The 20,939-nt window shown below is 37.7% G+C and overlaps 1 protein-coding gene across 5 annotated transcripts in view; it reads left to right on the top strand.

Annotated features, from left to right (window-relative positions):
• The window catches only part of XG (Xg glycoprotein (Xg blood group)), a 61,880-nt gene that overhangs the window by 36,609 nt on the left and 4,332 nt on the right, over positions 1 to 20,939 (top strand). The window contains exons 4-10 of one of the 5 annotated variants that reach the window (XM_027842445.1): positions 8,834 to 8,896; positions 10,883 to 10,951; positions 13,118 to 13,159; positions 13,488 to 13,523; positions 17,030 to 17,074; positions 17,561 to 17,596; positions 18,827 to 18,943. In XM_027842445.1, coding sequence (XP_027698246.1) covers positions 8,834 to 8,896; positions 10,883 to 10,951; positions 13,118 to 13,159; positions 13,488 to 13,523; positions 17,030 to 17,074; positions 17,561 to 17,596; positions 18,827 to 18,943 — 408 coding nt within the window. Of the gene's footprint in view, positions 1 to 8,833; positions 8,897 to 10,882; positions 10,952 to 13,117; positions 13,166 to 13,487; positions 13,524 to 17,029; positions 17,075 to 17,560; positions 17,597 to 18,826; positions 18,944 to 20,939 lie in introns of all 5 variants that reach the window. The other 4 variants (XM_027842444.1, XM_027842446.1, XM_027842447.1 and 1 more) reach the window with 4 other exon arrangements.

Below are 20,939 nucleotides of genomic sequence, written 5' to 3'. Positions count from 1 at the left end.
CTACCAACTGGGTTACTATGGGCAAGTCACTAAACATCTTAGTGCCTCAGACAACTCCCCAAGTCACAGGCTGGTTGTTTTGATGGAGGGACTTCCTGTAATGGAGTTTCCCTGCCTAATGAAATTGATTCTTTTAGATAATTTAAGAATGGAAATACCATGGAAATATGTAGTAGTTGGAGCTCCCTTTGTATCATCAAACCATTTGAATTAGAATTCCAAAGAAGGATCTCTGGTAAATTAGTAGAGAAGAACATGGTTCATATAAAGCACAGTGGAGATTATAAGTAATGGTGTTGTCCTGAATTATCAAAGAAATTTAAATTAGACTTTTCTAGAAGTATTGCTCGTGCAGTTGTAGGTTAATTGCTTCTCTTCCCCTTTTTAGAACTCGTTAAGAATTACAACATATACTATTTTAATTGGGATAAGAAGGAAGGAAATCTTTTTAAAGTAAATTATATTTTAATTTCTTTAAGGAACAAATTTTAATTTAGATGATGGTGGTAAGTACTAAGAAGAAATTTCTCAATACAATCCATATATAACAAATTCTCAATCAGTATATTTTCCCAGGGATTGTTTCTAATGATAACTACCTAAACGTATGAATTAGGAACCAAAACTTTAAAAAATTCCATTTATAGAATGCAATTTTTATAGGTACACATTTGTATGTGTCCAGATAATTGATGTGACCTTAACATCCAGTTTACCCCCTATATGGCTTGAATGTTCATAGCTATTTGCAAATTGTCTTCCTCACTAGAATGTAAGCTCCTTGAGGGCAGGTACAGTTTTTGCCTTTCTTTGACTTTCACCACTTAGCACAGTTCCTGGTACATAGTAAACACTTAATAAATGTTTGATGGTAGCATAGTATTTTGGCATGATAGAAATATAATACTCAGACAGAAATGAACTCCTACCCCTAAAAGTGTCCATACTACTCAGTATGGCTAGGTGATGAGGCATCATCAGCATGGTGCAATAGACAAAGTGCTGGTTTTAGGGTCAGAGGATCTCATGTCAAATATTAGTTATACCCTTACTACCTGTGTGAACTAGAACAAGTCACTTGTCCTCTATGGAACTCAATTTCCTTAGGTATAAAGTGAAAGGGTTGTAGTAGATGGCTTCAGAGGTCCCTTCCATCTCTAAATCTGAGATCTTACGTTACCTTCTGGCTATTTTGAAATGGACAAAGGAGAGATTATTACATACATAGGGTTTGGTGTAAAAACATGTCAAACTCAAAAGGGAAACATTGTTAAGATGTGAATAACCTCAAACCAAAATTTTCTGATTCATGTGTGTGTGTGTGTGTGTGTGTGTGTGTGTGTGTGTGTGTGCAGTGTGGAGTATACAGTATAGAATATATAGCAGACTATACCAAGGAGAGTTGGGTAATATGAACTAACGCAAAGTGGAATGAATAGAACCTGAACCACAGTTTATACAAAGATGGCAACACTAAATAAAAAATAACTTTGCAAGACTTAAGAATTCTGATCACATCAATGACCCACCATGCCTCCAGAGAACCTGTGATGATACATGCTACACATATTCTGACAGAGAGGTGATGGACGCAGAAAAAGACATAATTTGTTAACATGGCCACTGTTTAGATTTGTTTTGCTTAACTATACTTATTTGTCATATGTGCCCACCACCCCTGCCTTCTTGATATTTATTTTTTGAGGGGATGCAGCTAGAGGTTTAGCAATAGTGACAAGAGGGTCACTGGAACATTTTTAAAAATGAACAGAAGAGAACATAAGGAAGTTTAGAAGGTAGCACAGACAAGCAGGTCAGTTTTGAAAATAATGTGGAATTTGTTATATATTTGGAATTTGTTATATACTTAAAAAAAAGAAGCGATAGGCAGTGGAGATCTGCTGTTTCATATAGAATATTTACTTTTTGTTCTGTAGTATATATTGAAGTGACCTTTTTTGGTGTCTATTTTTAGAATTAAAAATAATTTTAAAAGAATGTGTTATCTCAAAAAGAAGCCTCATATTTCTTTTTTTCTTTTTCTTTTTTCAAGGCAATTGGGGTTAAGTGACTTGCCCAGGGTCACACAGCTAGTAAGTGTCAAGTGTTTGGTCTGAGGCCGGATTTGAACTCAGGTCCTCCTGACTTCAGGGCCGGTGCTCTATGCACTATGCCACCTAGCTGCCCCAAACCTCATATTTTCTCAAAAAATAAGTTTCTACTTCTGACATCCTGTCCATGTCAATGATACAACCATGTACCTAATCACATGTCAAATGCTTTTGATTCTACATCTTCATAGCTGTCCCTTTCTTTTTATTGCCCTTGTGACCCTCTTGGTACAGGCCCTCATCACCATTTTTCTGGTCAATTTTATTTGCTTCTAAGTAGGTCTTCCTAATTTGACTTCTTCCCCAGTTTATCTTCTGTATTATGGGCAGATTAATTTTCCATATTCACAAATGTGGATTTATTATTTTTTCTACTCAAAACCCTTAGTGCCTATCAATCAACAAACATTTAAGTACCTTCTATGTGCTAGACATTGTCATAGGTACTTGAGACACAAAGTCAAAAATACTAAATAAAGTTATCCAATAAGGTTCCAACTCTTTAGCATGTTATTTAAGGCCACCCACAATTGCATACCACCTTGACTTCCCAGGTTTATCTGACACAGCTCTCCTTGGTAGAGTCTACAATGCATATTCTACACTGCTTTCATGCTGGCCGTTTGTCATCTCTTACATACATCCCATGCCTCTGTGTCCTAAGCATTGAGTGCTCTACTCTACCACTTTCTCCACCTGTTGAACCTATCCTTTAAGTTACCTTCTCCATGAAGCCTTTTCAGATCACTCATCCCTTCCCTACACACCAGCCTCCCCTAACCACTAATAGGTAAGGATACTTCTCTACCCTCCTTGTGTAACATTTAGTTTGTACTTCTCTTACTTATCCCGCTTCATCTTGTGTTACAGTTATTGAGGTATATGCCTATTTGTGTCGTCCTTATTCATGATGACTCAGAGTCAAAGCACCCTGAGGGAGAGACAAGAGGCAACATATAAAGGCAAATAAAACCACCACTGCAACCTTGACCACCATATCCCCTAAAGCCCTCATAGAAAGAGTCCGGGACCCTGAAAAGAAAAACCTTTGGAATAGCAGTCTTGCCCAGGTCACTGGACCCCATAATCATCATTGAGGAAAGTAATCATTGAGGAGAAGGGACTCACCTTCCTCATCACCACTAGCAAACAGCTGCTAGCCAACTGGCACAAATGAAGGAACCATGGGGATGGCACCCTTAAGACAGGATCTCCCTAGATCCAAATTCTGTACTAGTGCTCTCAGCCATTGTCAGAGGAGGCAACTCCTATGGATGAGGGATGAGCCACTCCCACCAACTGCCAACAAGTTGCCACTTCACAGGACAGACAAGCTATTAGAAAAGAGGCATTTATTATCAGCTTTGCTGCTCTACTCTGAGCACTATGGTAGTTTTCTATCTAACTTGCAGTTGAAACCTTCCATATGTATAGTTTTACCCATCATAATGGGAACTTCTTTAGAGAGGAAATTCCGTCTTACTTTTCTCTCTGTATCACCAGCTCTTAATACAGTGCAGTACACATAATAAGAACTTCATTTATCCGTTCACGAAAAGCATCAGTTAATATTTAGTACTTCAATGCAGTAATGACCGTGGGACACATTGAGATGAACAGAGGGTGTACTTTGTGGTCCAAAACTATTCTTATTTTTGAGTTCCTAGGTTTTACTTTATTTTCTTCCTCAAATTTAATTTTGATTTTTTCTTTCTGATTAAAAGACATTTATTTTCTTCCCCTCTGATTCCCTCCTCTCCACTAATAAAAAAAAATAAAACCTTCATAACAAATGCATATCATCAAACACTGGAATATATCCTAAACGCTCTGAGATTAAAAGTATGTCAGCATTAAAATCTGTATTTGTAATTTGAGATTATAGATTAGCTTGCCAAGTAATACTTTTGCTATGACCACTGATCAAGTAGGGATTTAGGAAAGTCCAAATGACTCCCACTTTCAGCGAGTGGGCTAATAGACTATTGTGCTGACTGAATATCTCACAAAACTGACATAATTTTCCATTCTTCTGGAGGTAGGAGAGGAGAGAGGGAGAGTGGAGCGCATTTGATGAGTCCTTGTAAGACTATGCATAGACTTTTGTGAAAATGTCCAACTCCACAGAAAATTGAGAATATAATTCTTAACAGTAACCTTAAAATTCAGAAACATGAACATTCATGTAAATGGGATGGAGTTAGATAAGAAATCAATATCTCTCCTCAGGTCCTGTTGGGTTGGCTTATGCCACAGAAGTTTGCATGGCCTATTACTTCCAAACCAAAAGAACAATAGGATAAAGAAAGGAAACACTGTGGCTGATATTGGCTTAGCACCAGACTGGGGGCTATATCCAGTGTCCTGATCCATACCTGGCCACTGGACCCAGATGGCTAGGGAGAAGAAAGTGAGACTGATGACTTTGCACAGCCCTGCTTCACTTAAATCCAATTCACTTGCATGTCATGGCACCATCTTCCTGATGTCATGATACTCTTCGAGAACAAAGGACGAACAACAGCAGCGCCAGACCTGAAGATAATGTTGGGAACTCTGATATGGCCACAAGAAGAGCCAGAAAGAGCTGGAAGGGCTGCAAGTGGACCACAGCTGCATCTGGCAGAAAAGGTGGCCAGAAAAAAAGGGAAAGAAAACAAAAGTCCTTCATGTGTCATAGCTATGAAATTTCCACTATTTATGGTCAAGAGCTGTAATCTGGGTGGATCTTCCCTGAATCCTTGCTTGCTTGATCCTTAGCTGTTCTACAGTGTTTGGTTGGGGTTGGGATGGTGTTGGGCAAAACCTCATTGTTCAAACCTTCATACCAGATTTTGAGGTCATATGTTCATACATAGAAATCAGTTTTGACCTAAAATGTTCAAAGCTTTTTAAGGACAACAATCTAGTATGTAAACAGTGACTACTCCTACACCCAAGGACTCTGATTTTTGCTGGTGCTAGATGATAGGAAGGAATGCATGATTATAAACTTCTCCTTCCAGATAGTTAGATGGGAGTGAAGTGTTAATCAACAGTGACAATATAGCCGAGGACAGGTAAGCACATGAGGCAGTAATAAGGTCTTTTACGTTGATTTAGCCAGAAAGGACCTCTAAGAGTCAGCAGAATAGGTGGTTGACTGCATAGAATGAATTTTAAGGATATCTGGAAGATTCCCTTATGAAGAAATGCCCTGAAAGATGAAGAAATAGCTGCAAAAGATATTCCTTTAGTGGGTGACCCCATCCCAATTCCAATCCCACTCACTCTTTTCTCTCATTATTCTTTTCTTTGGTTCTAGAAAATACTCACTAATTTTATGGCAACCTGTCTGTCTACCAGAACAATATTCTATTTGGCACAAAACTTCCTTCTTTCGCTTTCCTGATATTGCTATTTTTGCTAAAAAGGAGAAATTGATTTGTCTCTTCTTGCCAGCTGTCACCGATCAACCCTCAGCATTATCAAGCTTTACTATGGAATTAAAGGGAAAAGTAAAGCAAAATCTATCGACATACAAAATTTAGGACCATCAAGAATGTGAAGAGATGGAGACCTTTTTCAGTGAACTCCTCTGATCTCCCAATCTCAACACCACTCTATTTTCTCTTTAGGTTTTCTTTCCTTTTCTCTGGTTCTAGTTTTTTATAGAACTGGGCTGTCTAATAGAACACAATGACTTGCTTGTAAATTGGATTTAAGTGAGACAGAGCTGTGCAAAGTTATCAACCCTCACTGTCACCTGAGTCCAGTGGCAAGACAAAAGTCAAGTTAATTGGCAATAGGCCAGGATGCGATGGGTGACCTTGGCTTTTCTAAATTAAGGTCTATCCTCAGTCTCAGTTTGCTGAGGCAATGCACATTCAATGACTAAGGGCTAAGTAAGAATCTTCAGGTTAGTAAATTGAGGCTGAATTTGAGTGACTTGTTCAGAGTCATACAGATAATAAGTGTATGAGGCAAGATGTGAACTCAGGCCTTCCTGATTCTAAGACTAGCAGAAGAGAAGAAAATTGTCCCTTCTCCCTAACCCTGCCCCCCAACCCTACCCTCTACCTTGCTAAAGATCAGTCACTTGGTTTTGAAGGGGAGCTATTGGATTAGTAGGAGGCATCCAGAGACACATTCTAGAAAAAGATGTAAAGAAATAGCCACCCAAGTCAGGTAGCAGCTTCAAAAAAAGAGAGACCCTGACAAGTTTGGATCTGTAAAAAGGAAGAGACTCTGACAACTTAGCAAGAGGATTTTACAAAGAAAGAAAGGATTTCTAGACCTTGAATTTACAGCAATTTCGAGCTGTCTTTGTCACATACATATCCTACGTGTTTGTCTTGCTGCCATCGAGCACCCTTTGAGCGCCCCCTTCCTATGGACACTGAGTGTATTTGTGGGAGAGTGCACCCTAGTTTTATGGAAGAATGGTTTTGCAGCTACCGTTCTTGCAATACCATTTGAGTAAATACCTTTGCTAAGAGATCATTGAGACCACTGGCTGATGGATTGTTGATGGGAGGCATATTGGTGAGGACTTGTAATCTAGACACAGAAGGGTCAAATACATGCCCCTCCAAACTCCCTAGTGCAGCCTGAGCCTGATTAAAATGCATTTGGGAAATGGTTAACAAAACTAATAAAAATACAGTGCAACATAGAAATAGTGATGTAAATTAGTGGTTTTCTAAATCAAGATGTGGGCAGAAGGGATCTGTTTCCATTTGAGTTTGACAATGATGGGGATGCGATCTGAACCCCTAAAAGGAAAAGACCATATCTTTGGGATCTGGACCCCAAAAAAGAAAATTCCTGGACTTTCCCCAAATCTCTGACGTTTGCCTGAGGCTGTAATCCCCTCAGTTGGCCTTTTATTGTGGCTATGCCCATCTCCCAATTCTGTTCTGTTGCCTCCAGATTGCTCCTGGCCACTTCCCACCCTTAATCCTATCTAGACTCCATTCTCCTTTGGCCACATATTCCAGGTACCTGGCATTCTGTTACCTCTCCTCAGACTACTTGCCCACTCCTGGATCCCTCCCACAGTCTTTCTGTATGTAAGGTTCATCTTGTCTCCATTAAGGTGCTCAGATTCTTATAATCTAGACAATAGCTCACAAATGCTCGGATTCTTTAAGAATCTGACCAATATGGTAGATCTTTAATAAACCTTGTCTTTGGCTGAAAGAAGGCTTGGGTTGAATTCATTTGGGCAGGATCCACCTGTCATGATTTTGGGGACCCGGCACCCCTAAATCTCTAAACCTCAGCACCACCACTGATCTAGAATATTAAAAAGGTGGCTCCATAGATTTACTCCTAGAACCTGATATAGCAGCCACCCTCTAGGGCCCTAGCTTGTGAGTGCCAGTGACAAGTTGTAGGAATAGTCCAGAGGGCACTACATTATGTAGGGTCTTCACATTTAAAAAAACAATAGTGACATGGTTATAGAGGCAACATTGTGATAGCACAGTATTGAGCTTGGAGTCAGAAAGATCTGGGTTCAAATCATACCTCTGATCTTTAAGAGAACAAAAGGGATAAGCATTCATTAAGCACCTACTTTGTGCCAGGCAATGTGCTAAACCCTTTACAAATATCCTTTCATTTGATCCTTACAACAATTTTATGAAGTAGGTAAGTCCTTATTAATTGGATGACTATGAACAAGTCACTTAAACTCTTGTGGTATCAGGTAGCCCTCTATGATATACCACTTAAGTCAGGGAAGGTTTTCAGTCCTTTTGTGAAGGGAGATTCCCTCATGATAGAAATCACAGATAATAAAAAGAATCTTAGAGGTAGAGCTAGAAGGGCCCCTGAAGTCATTTAATTGAAAAAGCTTCATTTTGTAGTTGAAGAAACTGAGGCAGAGCACATAGGTTATTAGTGGCAGAACTGGGATACTTCCTATAGTTTATTAGCAGGTTGCTCACAGATTGAGTGATGGTTTTTTGAGCCAAAAGAACTGCCAAAGACCAGCTACCAAATTTGCCATCTATTTGGGGATAAAGGAGGAACACAAATAAATGAAGTCATGAATCATTGAAGTATTGCAATTATATTTTTTTTTCTTAAATCATATTGTCAGAAAAATGAATATATGGTTTCAACCACTTTCTTCCAGATCCAAGTTAGTTTATGTTTTCTAACTGAAAATCAAAAAGAAGCAAAACAAAACAAAACACAATGGGAAGAAATCATTCTGCAGAAGTTCTGGGATAGTCCTGAGTAGGTGTACAGAAATAAAGCTTATCCAAGCAGTAGAAGCAGGTGTTTAATGATGAGCAGTTTATATACTTTGGGAATTTTGAATTTTCACCCTCTTCAGTTAACCTTATGGGGGGTAGAGGTGGGGAGGAGAAGGAGACTCAAATTAGTCTTTGTAAATTATTCTGTCACTTATAATAACCCTAAAGCAGTTGTTCAAATCTTTCATGCTGGTAGCATCTGTCACATTAATTGTAGGCAATTACACTAACTCTTTGCCATGAAAATTAGACTTAGAGCCTTCAGGAACAAAAATGAAAAATATGTTTTTTTAAAAACAACCCAAAACTTTTGACTCTGGTTAAGCTTGGTTAAATTATAACAACTTAAATCTTTAAGTAACAACTTTGAACCAAAATCCTAAAATTTTAATATTTAAATGTTCTGGATTTATGCTCTGTAAATATTTGAAGCACACTTTTTTCCCTAAAACTTTGGTATTGATCTTCCAACAGGTATTTACCCCAACCCCAATCCACCCTATCGTCCTCAACCTGGAAGCTATAACAATCCTGGAGGTAAGAATTCTAGAGATTACATGTATTAGATACTATATTTATTGCATTTCAGAAATGGCTTAATATTTTTTACCAGTGAGCTATTTGAAATTTTAGCCTGGTCTTGAGTAATTGTAATAATTTAAAAAACAAAAAGTTTGAAGCAATTGTACAACAAATAAAATGGCAGGTTTTATTTTTTTTCTCTGTATCTTTCCCCACTATCCAAACCTAAAATTAAAGGAAATATATGCCAGATATAGATTAATTATAGTTGAATAAACAAGATAGTAAGATGGAACAACTAAACAAGGTAAAAACAGGGATAAATCATATCATACTCTCCCTGCAGTGGCCAATCATGGATCTTGTCAAAGGATGAATACTCTTTACCCTTAGAACTCAGTTCTCACCCACTTTCCCTCTCCTGTGAAAGCTCCTATCTTTCCCCTCTCTGAATTGGGTGTGTGTATCTCAGAGCACTGATAACCTAACTTCAACCTAGGCACCTACAGGAGCAGCTTTGCAGGTGCCATTGGGAAAAATCTTACCCTAGCTTTCAGCATATTCATCAGGAAAGAACAAAAATTATAAGAATTCATTATCAAAAACAGTTTGGAGAACACAAGGCAGTGAGGCTAAGCCTTGATACAGCTAGCTAGCTAGCTAGATATATATATATATATATATATACACATACATATCTATCTATCTATATATACATCTATATCTATCTATAGATATAGATATAGATATAGATAAATATAGATTATATATATATATAGGTATATATATACATATAGATATAGTTGTGGCTAGACAAAGAACCAAGTAGTGAGGTGCAACCATAGCAGTAAAGTACAATGGCAACAATTAGGCAAGTTTGCTAGTGACAAAAAGTCTGTTCATAGCAGGGCTATGACTAGAACCTGGTTCCTGCAGGTGCTTATCTGAGCTCAGGGGACTGCCTGGAGCTGGTCTGGGCCAATTCTGCGATTTTGCTGCAGCAGAATTCATCCAGAGGGTGAGTGAAAAGGATTGTTGTTATGCCAGGCTCAGGGCACAGCTTACTTAAGGCCTTAACTCTAGGAAATAGAGTTTTCTCCTAATAGTAAGAAAAGAGAGGAGTAAATAGAGGAGTGGTCTTGTGGTGGGAGTCTTGACATCCTACTAATCTTCCCCACCAACCCTCTATTCCCTCCCCCATCACACACAATAGATAGCCAGTGTATTGTGGAGTCTCTGGAAAAAAGGAGAAACAACAGTGCACCAAGGCTATGGGGCTGCCCTGGGGGTGTATCAAAGGCCTCTGAGAGATGTTAATTCAATTTATATAAATGATAGAATGGGATGAGGGTGATGGCCCTGATTATGGGAGATTTAGAAGAATGAGTGAGATGTTTATACTAGGTCAAGAGGACCTGAGGTGAAATCTGGCTTCAGACACATAACACTCACTATCTGTGTGACTCTGGGCAAGTCATTTAACCCCAATTGCCTCACCGAAAAAAAAAAAGTGAAAGGCATTTTAGTTGGCTACAAGGTTAGTGAAAGTTGTAGTATGACTGTCAAAAAAAAGTTAATATAATCTTTAGCTGCATACATAGAACTAAAGAATACAGATTAAGGGAGATAATAGTCCCATTATAGCTCACATGTGGTATATCATACTTATTTCAAAATGCTGCATTTTAAAAAGAGGATTGATAGAATGAAGACAGGAGGCAACCAAGATAGTAAAAAACCTGAAAACAGTATCATAGGAAGACCACATGGGGGATTCATATCCTAGAAAGGAAAAGACTCAGAGAGAGATCAAATAAAGTTTTAAAGAGCAATCATATGAATGAATGTCTATGTAACCCTGTGCCTCATTATTACTTCAGAAATTGAAAAATAAAATAAAATAAAATTGATCATTTTAGTTTTTTATTTTTATTATTTTTTTATTTATTTATTTTTTATTTAAGATAATTTTACATATTATATTTTGCTTTGCATCAACAGGTAACATTAATGATATAGATTTGGATGATGGACGCTCCCCACCCAGACCTAGACCTCGACCTCCAGCAGGTATGATAGATGGTGAATTATTTACATTGTATTCAGTCAGTAAGTTTTTGTTAAGTGCCTAATATATGTCAGGCACTGTGTTAAGCTCTTTTTTTTTTTGGTGAGACAATTGGGGTTAAGTGACTTGCCCAGAGTCACACAGCTAGTAAGTATCAAGTGTCTGAGGCCGGATTTGAACTCAGATCGTCCTGACTCCAAGGCCAGAGCTTTATCCACTGAGCCACCTAGCTGCCCCCAACTGTGTTAAGTTCTAGAGATACAAAGAGAGACAAATGATGAACTCTGCTTTTAAGGAGTTCACAGTCTACTGGAGGAAGACAATAAGCAAATGTACAAACAAGCTATATACAAGATAAATAGGAAATTATTAACAGAAGGAAGGTCCTGGAATTGAGATAAATTGAGAAAGGCTTCCTGTAGAAATAGGGATTTTAGTTGGGACTTGAAGGAATCCAAGGGAAGCCAGTAAGCAGACATGAGAAGGGAGAGCTTTCAAACATAGGAGACAGACAGAGAAAATGCCTAGAACTGAGACAATGTGTTGTGTAAGAAGGCTAGGTAAGGTAGTGGTGGGGAGAACATCATGAAGAGTTTCGAACAAAGAGAGGATTTTTGTATTTGATCCTGAAGGTGATAGGGAGTCAATGGAGTTTATTGAGTATATATGGGAGTGATGTAGTCATATCTGTGCTTCAGCAATATCATTTTGACAGCTGAATAGAGGATGGAATGATATGAGGAGAGACTTAAGTCAGGCTATTTCGAGTAGCCCAGGTATGAAGTGATGAAGGCCTACACCAAGATGTAGCAGTATTAGAGGACAGAAGGGACAATTCAAGATATTGCAAAAATGAAATTCACATACCTTGGTGACAGATTAACTATGGGGTGGGGTGGGATGGGGGTAGTGTGAGAGATGGTGAGGAGTTGAAGCTGTGAGTTTGGGGGACTAGAGGATGATGGTGTCTTCAACAATAATAGGAAACAGAGGGTTTGGGAGAAAACCTGAGTTCAGTTTTGGGCATGTTGAGTTTAAGATGTCTACTGGACATCCAGTTGGAGATATCTGAAAGGCAGTTGGAAATGCAAGACTGGAGATCTAATTGTTAGCTGATATCACTACAGTATGATTCCCTTTAATAACGAATAGATTTTCATTTAAGAAAGCTAGATGGACCAATGGAAAGAGAACTGAGCCTGGAGTCAGGAAGACCTGAATTTAAATCCAATCTCAGACATCTACTAGCAAGTCACTTAACTTCAGTCTGTTTTAAAATGAATATAATAATAGGAACTACCTCCCAGGACTGTTGTGAGGATAAAATGAAATAGTATTTATGAAGCATTTTGCAAACCTTAAGGCACTATGTAAAAGGTAGCCATTATTTAGTGCATGCTGGACAATTAACAAATGTTTTGGAATGATGATGACAATGACAATGATGACAGTACAGAAGATCTAAATTCTGGTGCTTTGAGGTTTAGTGTCTAGGTATCCACTTTATATATGACATTTGGAGGAGCTCTTAAAGTGGGAAAAGTCAATGACACAACAGGGACTTTGGAAATAATAATTTTTAAACTTTTGGTTCCCTTTTAATAATGATGTTACACATTTTTCTCTACCACCTGGAAAAATTAAAACTCATAGTGAAGTATATTATATGTATAATAAAATAAATAGCAGGAATGATACGAATGGCACTTTTATTGTTAGACATAATGCTCTAATTAAATATTTAACATTTAGAATCTTATTTTCAAATGTGTGGTGTTTTCTCATTTAATTAATTCTGAGATTTTGTCACATAGAAAAGAAATAACTTTTTTGGGGGGGGTGGCAGTGGGGTACAAAATCACATCCTAGAAGTTGCCTTAGAAAAGATAATTCTTATTTTTTATTTGGGGTAGTTTCCTCTCTGTAAAAAATATTTTATTCAAAACTCAAATGCACTTAAATGATGGATATTTCTATTTTAAAGATTTTTTAAAAGCATTTAAAAATATAAGCCAAAATTAACATCAAAACCTCTAAATTTATAAATTTGAAATTACGTAAAACTGCGAATTAGGAGACCTGTTGACTGGGTGAGTTTCATAACGCTTCTTATAAATGCAATCATGTATTTCTGTTTGAAGTGTTAGTCCCAATTTTCTTTCCTGTAGGAGGAGGTGGATACCATCCCAATAATTTTGGCAACACTCATGGTAAAAGTATGACTTGGGAAGGCTGAGATGAAACAGCATTTTTGTAGGGCCACACATCTGAAGTGAGCTGTCCCTTACAAAGAACTAATTCTTTCTGCAGGGCAACCCACTGAGTTTGAGCTCTCCAAGCTATTGCTTTTCTGTCTTTGGCAATTAATTATCTTTGCTTCTCTTTTGGGTTAATCTTAAAGACTCGTGGGCTTTGTTGAATCAGCAAGCTTAGCTTATTAGTTGGCATGTCCCTTACTTTAGGAATGTTTTTTGGCTGGGAATTCTGGGCTTCATCTGAGTAAACTTTCATTAATTTGGTGTTTTTTGTTTCCTGCAGGAGGAGGGGGCTATAACTCCAATTACAATAACCATGGTAAATGCATGATTTGAGAGGAAGGAACTTTTTTTTAAAAAAAAAGTTTTCCAGTTATATATGAGCTTTTCCTGTCAGGGAATGGGTTTACATTGTGTATCTGAGGGTCCATTGTTTTATGTTTGCTCTTTCTGCTGATTTCTCCACCATTCACATCTTCACTCTCTGATCATTCTTTTTTTGGCTTGCCATGAAACTGTAGCACCATAGGTCATGGATTTTAGGATTAAATTTAGATAGGATAGAAGCAAAAAATTCTTTACCAACACAAAACTATTAGAATTAGTAAGTTCAGAGATCTTTGGTATACTCAAGTGGTTATAAATCTGCTTTACTAAGACCTTCATTGAAATTTTAAGGGAAGAAACTATTTGATCCTCTACTACAGACCACCTGGCATTCTAGGACCTTGTTGTCCAAAACCCTTGTGGTCCAGAAAAGAAAGCTCTCCTGGCTTCTCTTCTTGGTAGGCCATTTAATATTTCCCTCTAGATCATGATTTCTATGCAGGGCTTGCTAGGAGGGGTTACTCCCCAACCCCACCTTCTTTAAAATATTTATGTTTGTTATTTTAAAACAAATTAACTCAGTAAGTTTTCTAATGGGCCAGTGATTATTTTCTACTAAGCTTTCCCTAAAAAAATTGTTCATAATTATAGATACATGGTAATATTCTTAAGAAAAGAATGGTCCTTCAAGATGGAAAATGCTATTCATATCCAGAAGAAGAACTGATGGATTCTGAATGCAGATAGAGGCAAACTATGTTCACTTTCTTAATTTTTTTCATGGTATTTTCCTTTTGGTCTGTTTTTTTCACAACATGACTAATATGGAAATATGTTTTACATGATTGCACATGTATAACCTATATCAAATTGGTTTCCATTTTAGGAAGGGAGTAGAGGAAGGAGGGAGAAAAATTTGGAACTCAAAATTAAAAAAAATTAATGTTGGAAATTGTCTTTACATGTAATTGGAAAAAAAATAAAAAGCTATATCTTTAAAAAAAAATAAAGAATTAGGGGCAGCTAGGTGGTACAGTGGATAGAGCACTGGCCCTGGATTCAGAAGGACCTAAGTTCAAATCCGGCCTCAGACACATAACACTTACTAGCTGTGTGCCCCTGGGCCAGTCACTTAACCCCATTGCCTACCCAAAAAAACAAAACAAAACAAAGTAACATTAAAAAAAAAATAAAGAATTGTCTGGCTGCTTAGTATGGCCCAAACTTATGAGGTGTGCTACTGTCCTTAGAACCAGAATAGGATTGCTACCAAATTATTCTATTATTTATTATTTATTGGCTTTGCCTCGGTCATGAACAAATAGCAGTGGCTTTACAGAACTTCTCTTGGGAAAACCTTCCTGGGAAAATGTCTTCTTAAGTCTAGCCCTCTTGTCAAAAGAGGAGCACACTGGGGCAGCTAGGTGGTGCAGTGGATAGAGTCCCAGCCCTGAAGTCAGGAGGACCTGAGTTCAAATCCGTTTGGTCTGAGTCAGACCAAACACTTGACACTTACTAGCTATGTGACCCTTGGCAAGTCACTTAACCCCAATTGCCTAAAAAAAAAAAAAAACAGGAGCACACTCTTTTCCCTGTCCTAGATCATTTATAAGGATTTCCACCTTTCTGTAATATCCATGAGTAAGGTAAACAGCATCAGCCCTAAGACTAAGACTAAGAAGATTAAGAAGAATCCCAAAGACTTGAATAAATCAGGGTGAGTCAACTGTTCTTGGTAAAAACACTATTCAACCTGAGAAGTGACCAAACCTGTTTTAGATTACTTGTCTAGGTTGTTTCCCCTCGTCCTTAATGGTGAGAGAGAGAATTCTTATTTCCCTTCATGTTCCTCCAAGTCCAACTAAAAACAGAAAAGAGGACATGCTCCTGCAGAGGAGACAGGAGAGAAAGGAACAAGAATATTATCTTATTTGTCCTACCTCTGGTTTTCCTGAGCCTGGCTTTTAGTGGCCAAGATCCCAGGACACCATTGTAAGATCATGTATTTAAAACTGGAAGGGACCTTAGAAGTCATATTGTCTAAAACTTTCCTTTTCTGGATGAGAAAAATGAAACCCTAAGGGGTTAAATAAATTGTCCAAGGTCACACAGTAGTAAGTAGCAGAACCAGGACTGGAATCTAGGTCTTCTGACTTTAAATCCACTGACATTTCTTCAGCACTATGTTACTAAACAGTTTGATTGGATGAGGTAATTAAAAAAAAAAGATCCCCTTGCATCTGAGATAAGCTCTAATGAATAAGCAATTTCCCTCAAAGAGCAGTTAACTTTCTGCATTATCAGATATAATGTTTTCAAATAATGGCTACATTCATTTTTAGATTAAAAAACATTTTATTGATGTGTTTGCTTTTAATCCATGGCTTATTTCCTATTAATAATGACTCACCCCACTAACAATGAAACCCTCTCTTGTAATAAAGAAAAACTTTTAAATAAAACCCTTAGAGATGGCCCCTGAATGGGTCAACATATACCATTCCACATTCCAAACCCACATTTCTGTCTCTGGAGAACAGCAAGGTATATTTCATCATCTCCAAATAGATATCCGTCCTTAAAATTTAACAAAATTTGACTGTCTTTCAGTGTTGTTTTAATTTACTTTGCTATAGTCATTATGTTTATTGTTCTCTGATTCTGCTTACTTTGCTCTGCATCAGTTAATACAATCTTTCCCATGGTTCTTTGAATTCTTCACATTTATAATTTCTCATGGCAAAATTAAGTTCGGTTTTGTTCACATATTGTAATTTGTTTATTCACCAACTGTTTCAAGTTTTTTGTTATCACAGAAAGTATTACTATGAATATTTTGGTATATATGGGATCTTTTTATTTAATTTTCTTGGGGTTTATACCCCCAAAAATATTCTTATATTTTTAGGTCAAAATGTATGAATAAATCAATGACTTTTTTTTGCATAATTCCTATTTATATTCTAGAACAGTTGGACAAATCCACCAACAGCATATTACTGTGTCACATATCCCTCTAATTATTTTAATTTTTTATAATCATTATTAGGATTTTTAAGTTTTAGTCACAAATTTTCTTCCTTATCTCAAATTTTTCTTAAAGGAATTGATATAAATATGTGGTATAAATAAATAACTCTCTGAATGAAACTCCCATTCTTAGGTATTGCATTTTTCCTCCTAATTATCCAATTTAACACAACTTAGACAACCGTATTTTTCTCATGTTTCTTTAATCAAACCAAAACAAAAATAAACCTTATACAGCTTTTTTGGTTGTTCCTAAACTGTACCTTAGGCTGTGAGGGCTTAAATTTTACTGTTTTGTTATGTGAAATTGATTACTTACTTTGGGGATGAAAACATACTAATTTTTTCAGCTTTTACATCAGGTTGCTTGGGACTGTGCATGCTGCATGAGCAAGAGTGGGGTTTGTTGTGAAGTCATACTTTATTGATAGCTTTTCCAATTTAATGGAATATTTTTCTCTTCTACAGGAGGAGGGGGATATAATCCCAGTTCTCATTATGGAAATACTTATGGTAAATCAATTAATTTGAAGTAGTGTTAAAGATGGAATTAAGAAAAGAGATATCCTGGTAAATGTTTAACAACTGGCTCTCCAAAAAAATATTGCTCAGAAAAAAGTTTAATCTGCTTTGTTAATATTTTCTCCATCACTTTCCTAAGTCTAGACATTCAACAAAACAACAAATCAAGCTCTGATTTGTAGTCTTTGCCAATTTCTGAGAGAGTAAGTGCTTATACTGAAAATTGAACAGTGGGATCTCAAGCCAGTTGGAGCTGGCCCCAGCGCACCTCTGAAAGTAACACTTTTTTGCAGGCCCTGTGGCAGAATATATTCATTCTTCATTGTTTTGTTTATAACTATTGACTAATTAACTCTACATTTTCATATTTTTGTGTTGTCATCACTCACCTGATAGTATTTTGGGTGTGGTTTAGCTGTAATTAATTTTTTTTTATCTAGAATTGTTTTGTAGTCACATTTTTTTTTTCCCTTCTAGGTGGAGGAGGATATTCAGATTATGGAAACACACATGGTAAATGAAAAACTATTTGATTCAGTTCTCCTGTATAAGGGGAAGACACTGTCATAGAGTGTTGGTATGGATAATGCAGGTTTACTATAATGAAAGGGGAGTGATAACCCATCACTCTAGTCTATCCTACACACTGGTGCCAAAGAAATTTTCCTTAAGCACAGATAGGACCATGTGACTCCTCTATTCAATTAATTCTGTTAGCTTCTTATTGTCTTGAGGATAAAATATAAACTCACAGTTTTAGCTTTTAAATCCTTACATCACCGATTCCCACCCTACCTTTCTAACCTCAGTTGACAAAACTCCTCTTCCATCATTCTATGATTCCAACTAATCAAGTCTTTTTAAAGTTCCTCACAAGTGACACTTCATTTATTGTCTCCTATCTTTTGTATTCCCCATCCCCATGCTTGAAATGCACTCCCTCCTTAACTCTGTCATCTCTCAGAGCCCTTCTCTTCCTTTAAAATACAGTTCAGACACCTTCTCCATGAAGCCAATTTTGATACTTAACTTGTAGTGCCCTCCTTCCCAAACTGTCTTGTATTTAGCTAGTACATATATATGTGTATGTATATGCATATATATATATATATACATGTACTTATTAACTTTATGTTTATGCTATACATAGTATCATTAGAGCTCATCTCCTCTACTAGAATATAAGATTATTACTAGTAAGGGATTGTTTCATTCTTTTTTTTTTTAAATCCCCAGCACCTAGTAAGGTGCTTGGCACAAAATGACACTTAATACTTAGAGCTGATGAACTCCTTCCCACATTTCTTAAATGCATATATAACAAATCATATCATGCTATATAGAACTCAAAGAATTTTCTGAGATCATTTTTCTCGTTTTGCAAATGAGGAAACTGAGGCTGGAAATGTTAGATGAAGATCCTACTTGATGTCTCTCTATTCCCTGCAAAGTCCTTCTCTGATATCTTGTAGGATAGAAAAATATATTAAAGAGAAGGGCTTTCAAAAGGCGATGCCAGGACATCAGGGATCTAAGTTTTTTTTTTTTTTCCAATTAATCCCCTGAAGTTTTCTATAAGTATTTTAAAGTAGACTTTTTTTGTCATTATGTTCTAAAAATAATTCTTGTTTTGTTCTTCTCAGTGTCACATGGGTAGCTAGAATGTTATTTATGAATAATGAGAGAATTTCCATCTTTAAGTTAAACTTAAAAAACCCCAACAACTTCTTTTCTTTATCACAGGTGACTCAATAGCTAGAATTGTTTCTCCCATTGTTTCTGTGGTTGTGGTATCACTTATTGGAGCAGCAACCAGCTATTTTGCTTACAACCGGAGGAGAAACTGCTGCCGAACAAATGGTGAGCTTCAAACGAGATTTTACAGATTTATGTTACACAGCTTCACCTCCTTAATCAACTCATTATTCCTCTCTCCACGGTGACTCTTTCTCTCCCAACTCACTCAGTAGAGGACTTTGTCCTATATTGTACAGAAAAAAAGTTGAGGCCATTTGCCATGAGATCCGCCTACTCCCTTCTTTCTCATCTCCTATCACACATATGCCTTCTGCCACTCTCTCCTTCTTCACCATTATTTCACGTGAAGTGGCCTTACTCTTTACCAGACTGACCCTTTTACTTGTTTAAGTGATCCCATTCTATCCCATCTCCGCCAACAGATTGCTCCCTCTGTCATCCTCACTCTCTCCTCTCCTTCTCTACTGGCTCCTTTCCTACTGCCTAACAGCATTCCCATGTCTCCCCTATCCCAAAAAAGCCCTCACTTGATCCTTCCATTCCTGCTCACTATTGTCCCATTTCTCTCCTGCCCTTTGTAGCTAAACTCTTTGTAAAGCTGTCTACAATAGGCACCCCCCACTTTCTCTTCTCTCACTCTCTTCTTAACCCCCTGAAATTTGGCTTCTAACTTTATCATTCCGCCAAAACTGCTCTCTCCAAAGTTACTAATGTTCTTCTAATTGTCAAATCCAATGTCCTTTTCTCAATCTCATTCTTCTTGACCTCTTTGCAGCTTTTGACACTGTTAATCACTCTTTCCTCCTTGATACTCTCTTTTCTCTAAAATTTTGGGACATCATTCTCTCCTGGCTTTCCTCCTACCTATCTGATTACTACTTCTCTGTCTCCTTTGCTGGATCCTCCTCCTGGTCATGCTCTCTAACCAAAAATGTCCTTAACTGCTGTACCGGGTCCTCTTCTCTTCTCCCTCTATACTGCTTCACTTGGTGATCTCATCAGCTCCCATGGATTTAATTTCCAGCCCCAATCTCTCTCCTGACCTCCAACTCCTTTTAGATATCTCTAACTCAGTGTTCAATAAATATCTCAAACCCAACATGTCCAAAATAGACCCACCATCTTTTCCCCTAAACTATTCCCCACCCACCTTCTACCTTCCCTATTACTGGAAAGGGCCACACAGGTTATTGTTTGTCCTTGTTCTCAAAGCGGACCATGACATCAGGAAGGTGATGTCATGACTTGCAGGTGACTTGAACTTAAATGAGGAAAGGCTGCGCAAAGTCACCAGCCTCATTGTCTTCTCCAGAGCCATCCGAGCCCAGTGGGGAGATATAGATCAGGACTATTGGAGATGGCCCTGGATGCAGTGGGAGACTTTGGCCTTTTTAAGCCATCCCCAATTATCCTGTTCTATATCTTGCTGTGGGCCTAGATGACTCTGGAGGAAAAAGTGAAACTGGTTACTTTGCATAGCCCTCCCTTACTTAAATCCAATTCACTTGCAAGTCATGGCATCACCTTCCTGATGTCATGGTCCTCTTCCAGAAGGAAGGACAAATAACAACAACAAAGGGCAAGACCATATTCCCAGGCCCTCAGGCTCACAACATAGAAGTTCTCCTGGATTTCTCACTATTTCTCACTTCCCCTGTCCAATCTGTTGCCAAGGCCTGTTGATTTTACCTTTGCAACATCGCTCAAATATGCCCCTTTCTCTCCCGCCACCACTCTAGTGCAGGACCTTATCACCTCACCCCTGGATTCTTACAAGAGCCTGCTGGTGGGTCTGCTTGCCTCAAGTCCCTTCTCACTCCAGTCCCTTATTCATTCAGCCACTAAAGTGATTTTCCTAAAATGTAGATCTGATCATGTCACTCCCTGTCCCCTCTCATACCCTAATAAACTCTAGTGACTTCATGTTGCTTGCAGGAACAAATACAAAATGCTTTTTTGGAATTCTAATAGTAAGTGGTAAATAGAGGTTTTCTGAAACCCCAGGCCTTCTGCCTCCAAGGGTCCCACCATGCTGCCTCCTCATTAGTACAGTTGTAGAGAGCAATACTTTTCACATTCAGCAATACCAAAGAAAAAC

This window comes from Vombatus ursinus, unplaced genomic scaffold (assembly GCF_900497805.2).
Source record: "Vombatus ursinus unplaced genomic scaffold, bare-nosed wombat genome assembly UNPS02014872.1, whole genome shotgun sequence".
Classification (NCBI taxonomy): domain Eukaryota; kingdom Metazoa; phylum Chordata; class Mammalia; order Diprotodontia; family Vombatidae; genus Vombatus; species Vombatus ursinus.
The sequence above is the reverse complement of the archived record's forward strand: the minus strand, read 5'-3'. Positions and strand labels throughout refer to the sequence as shown.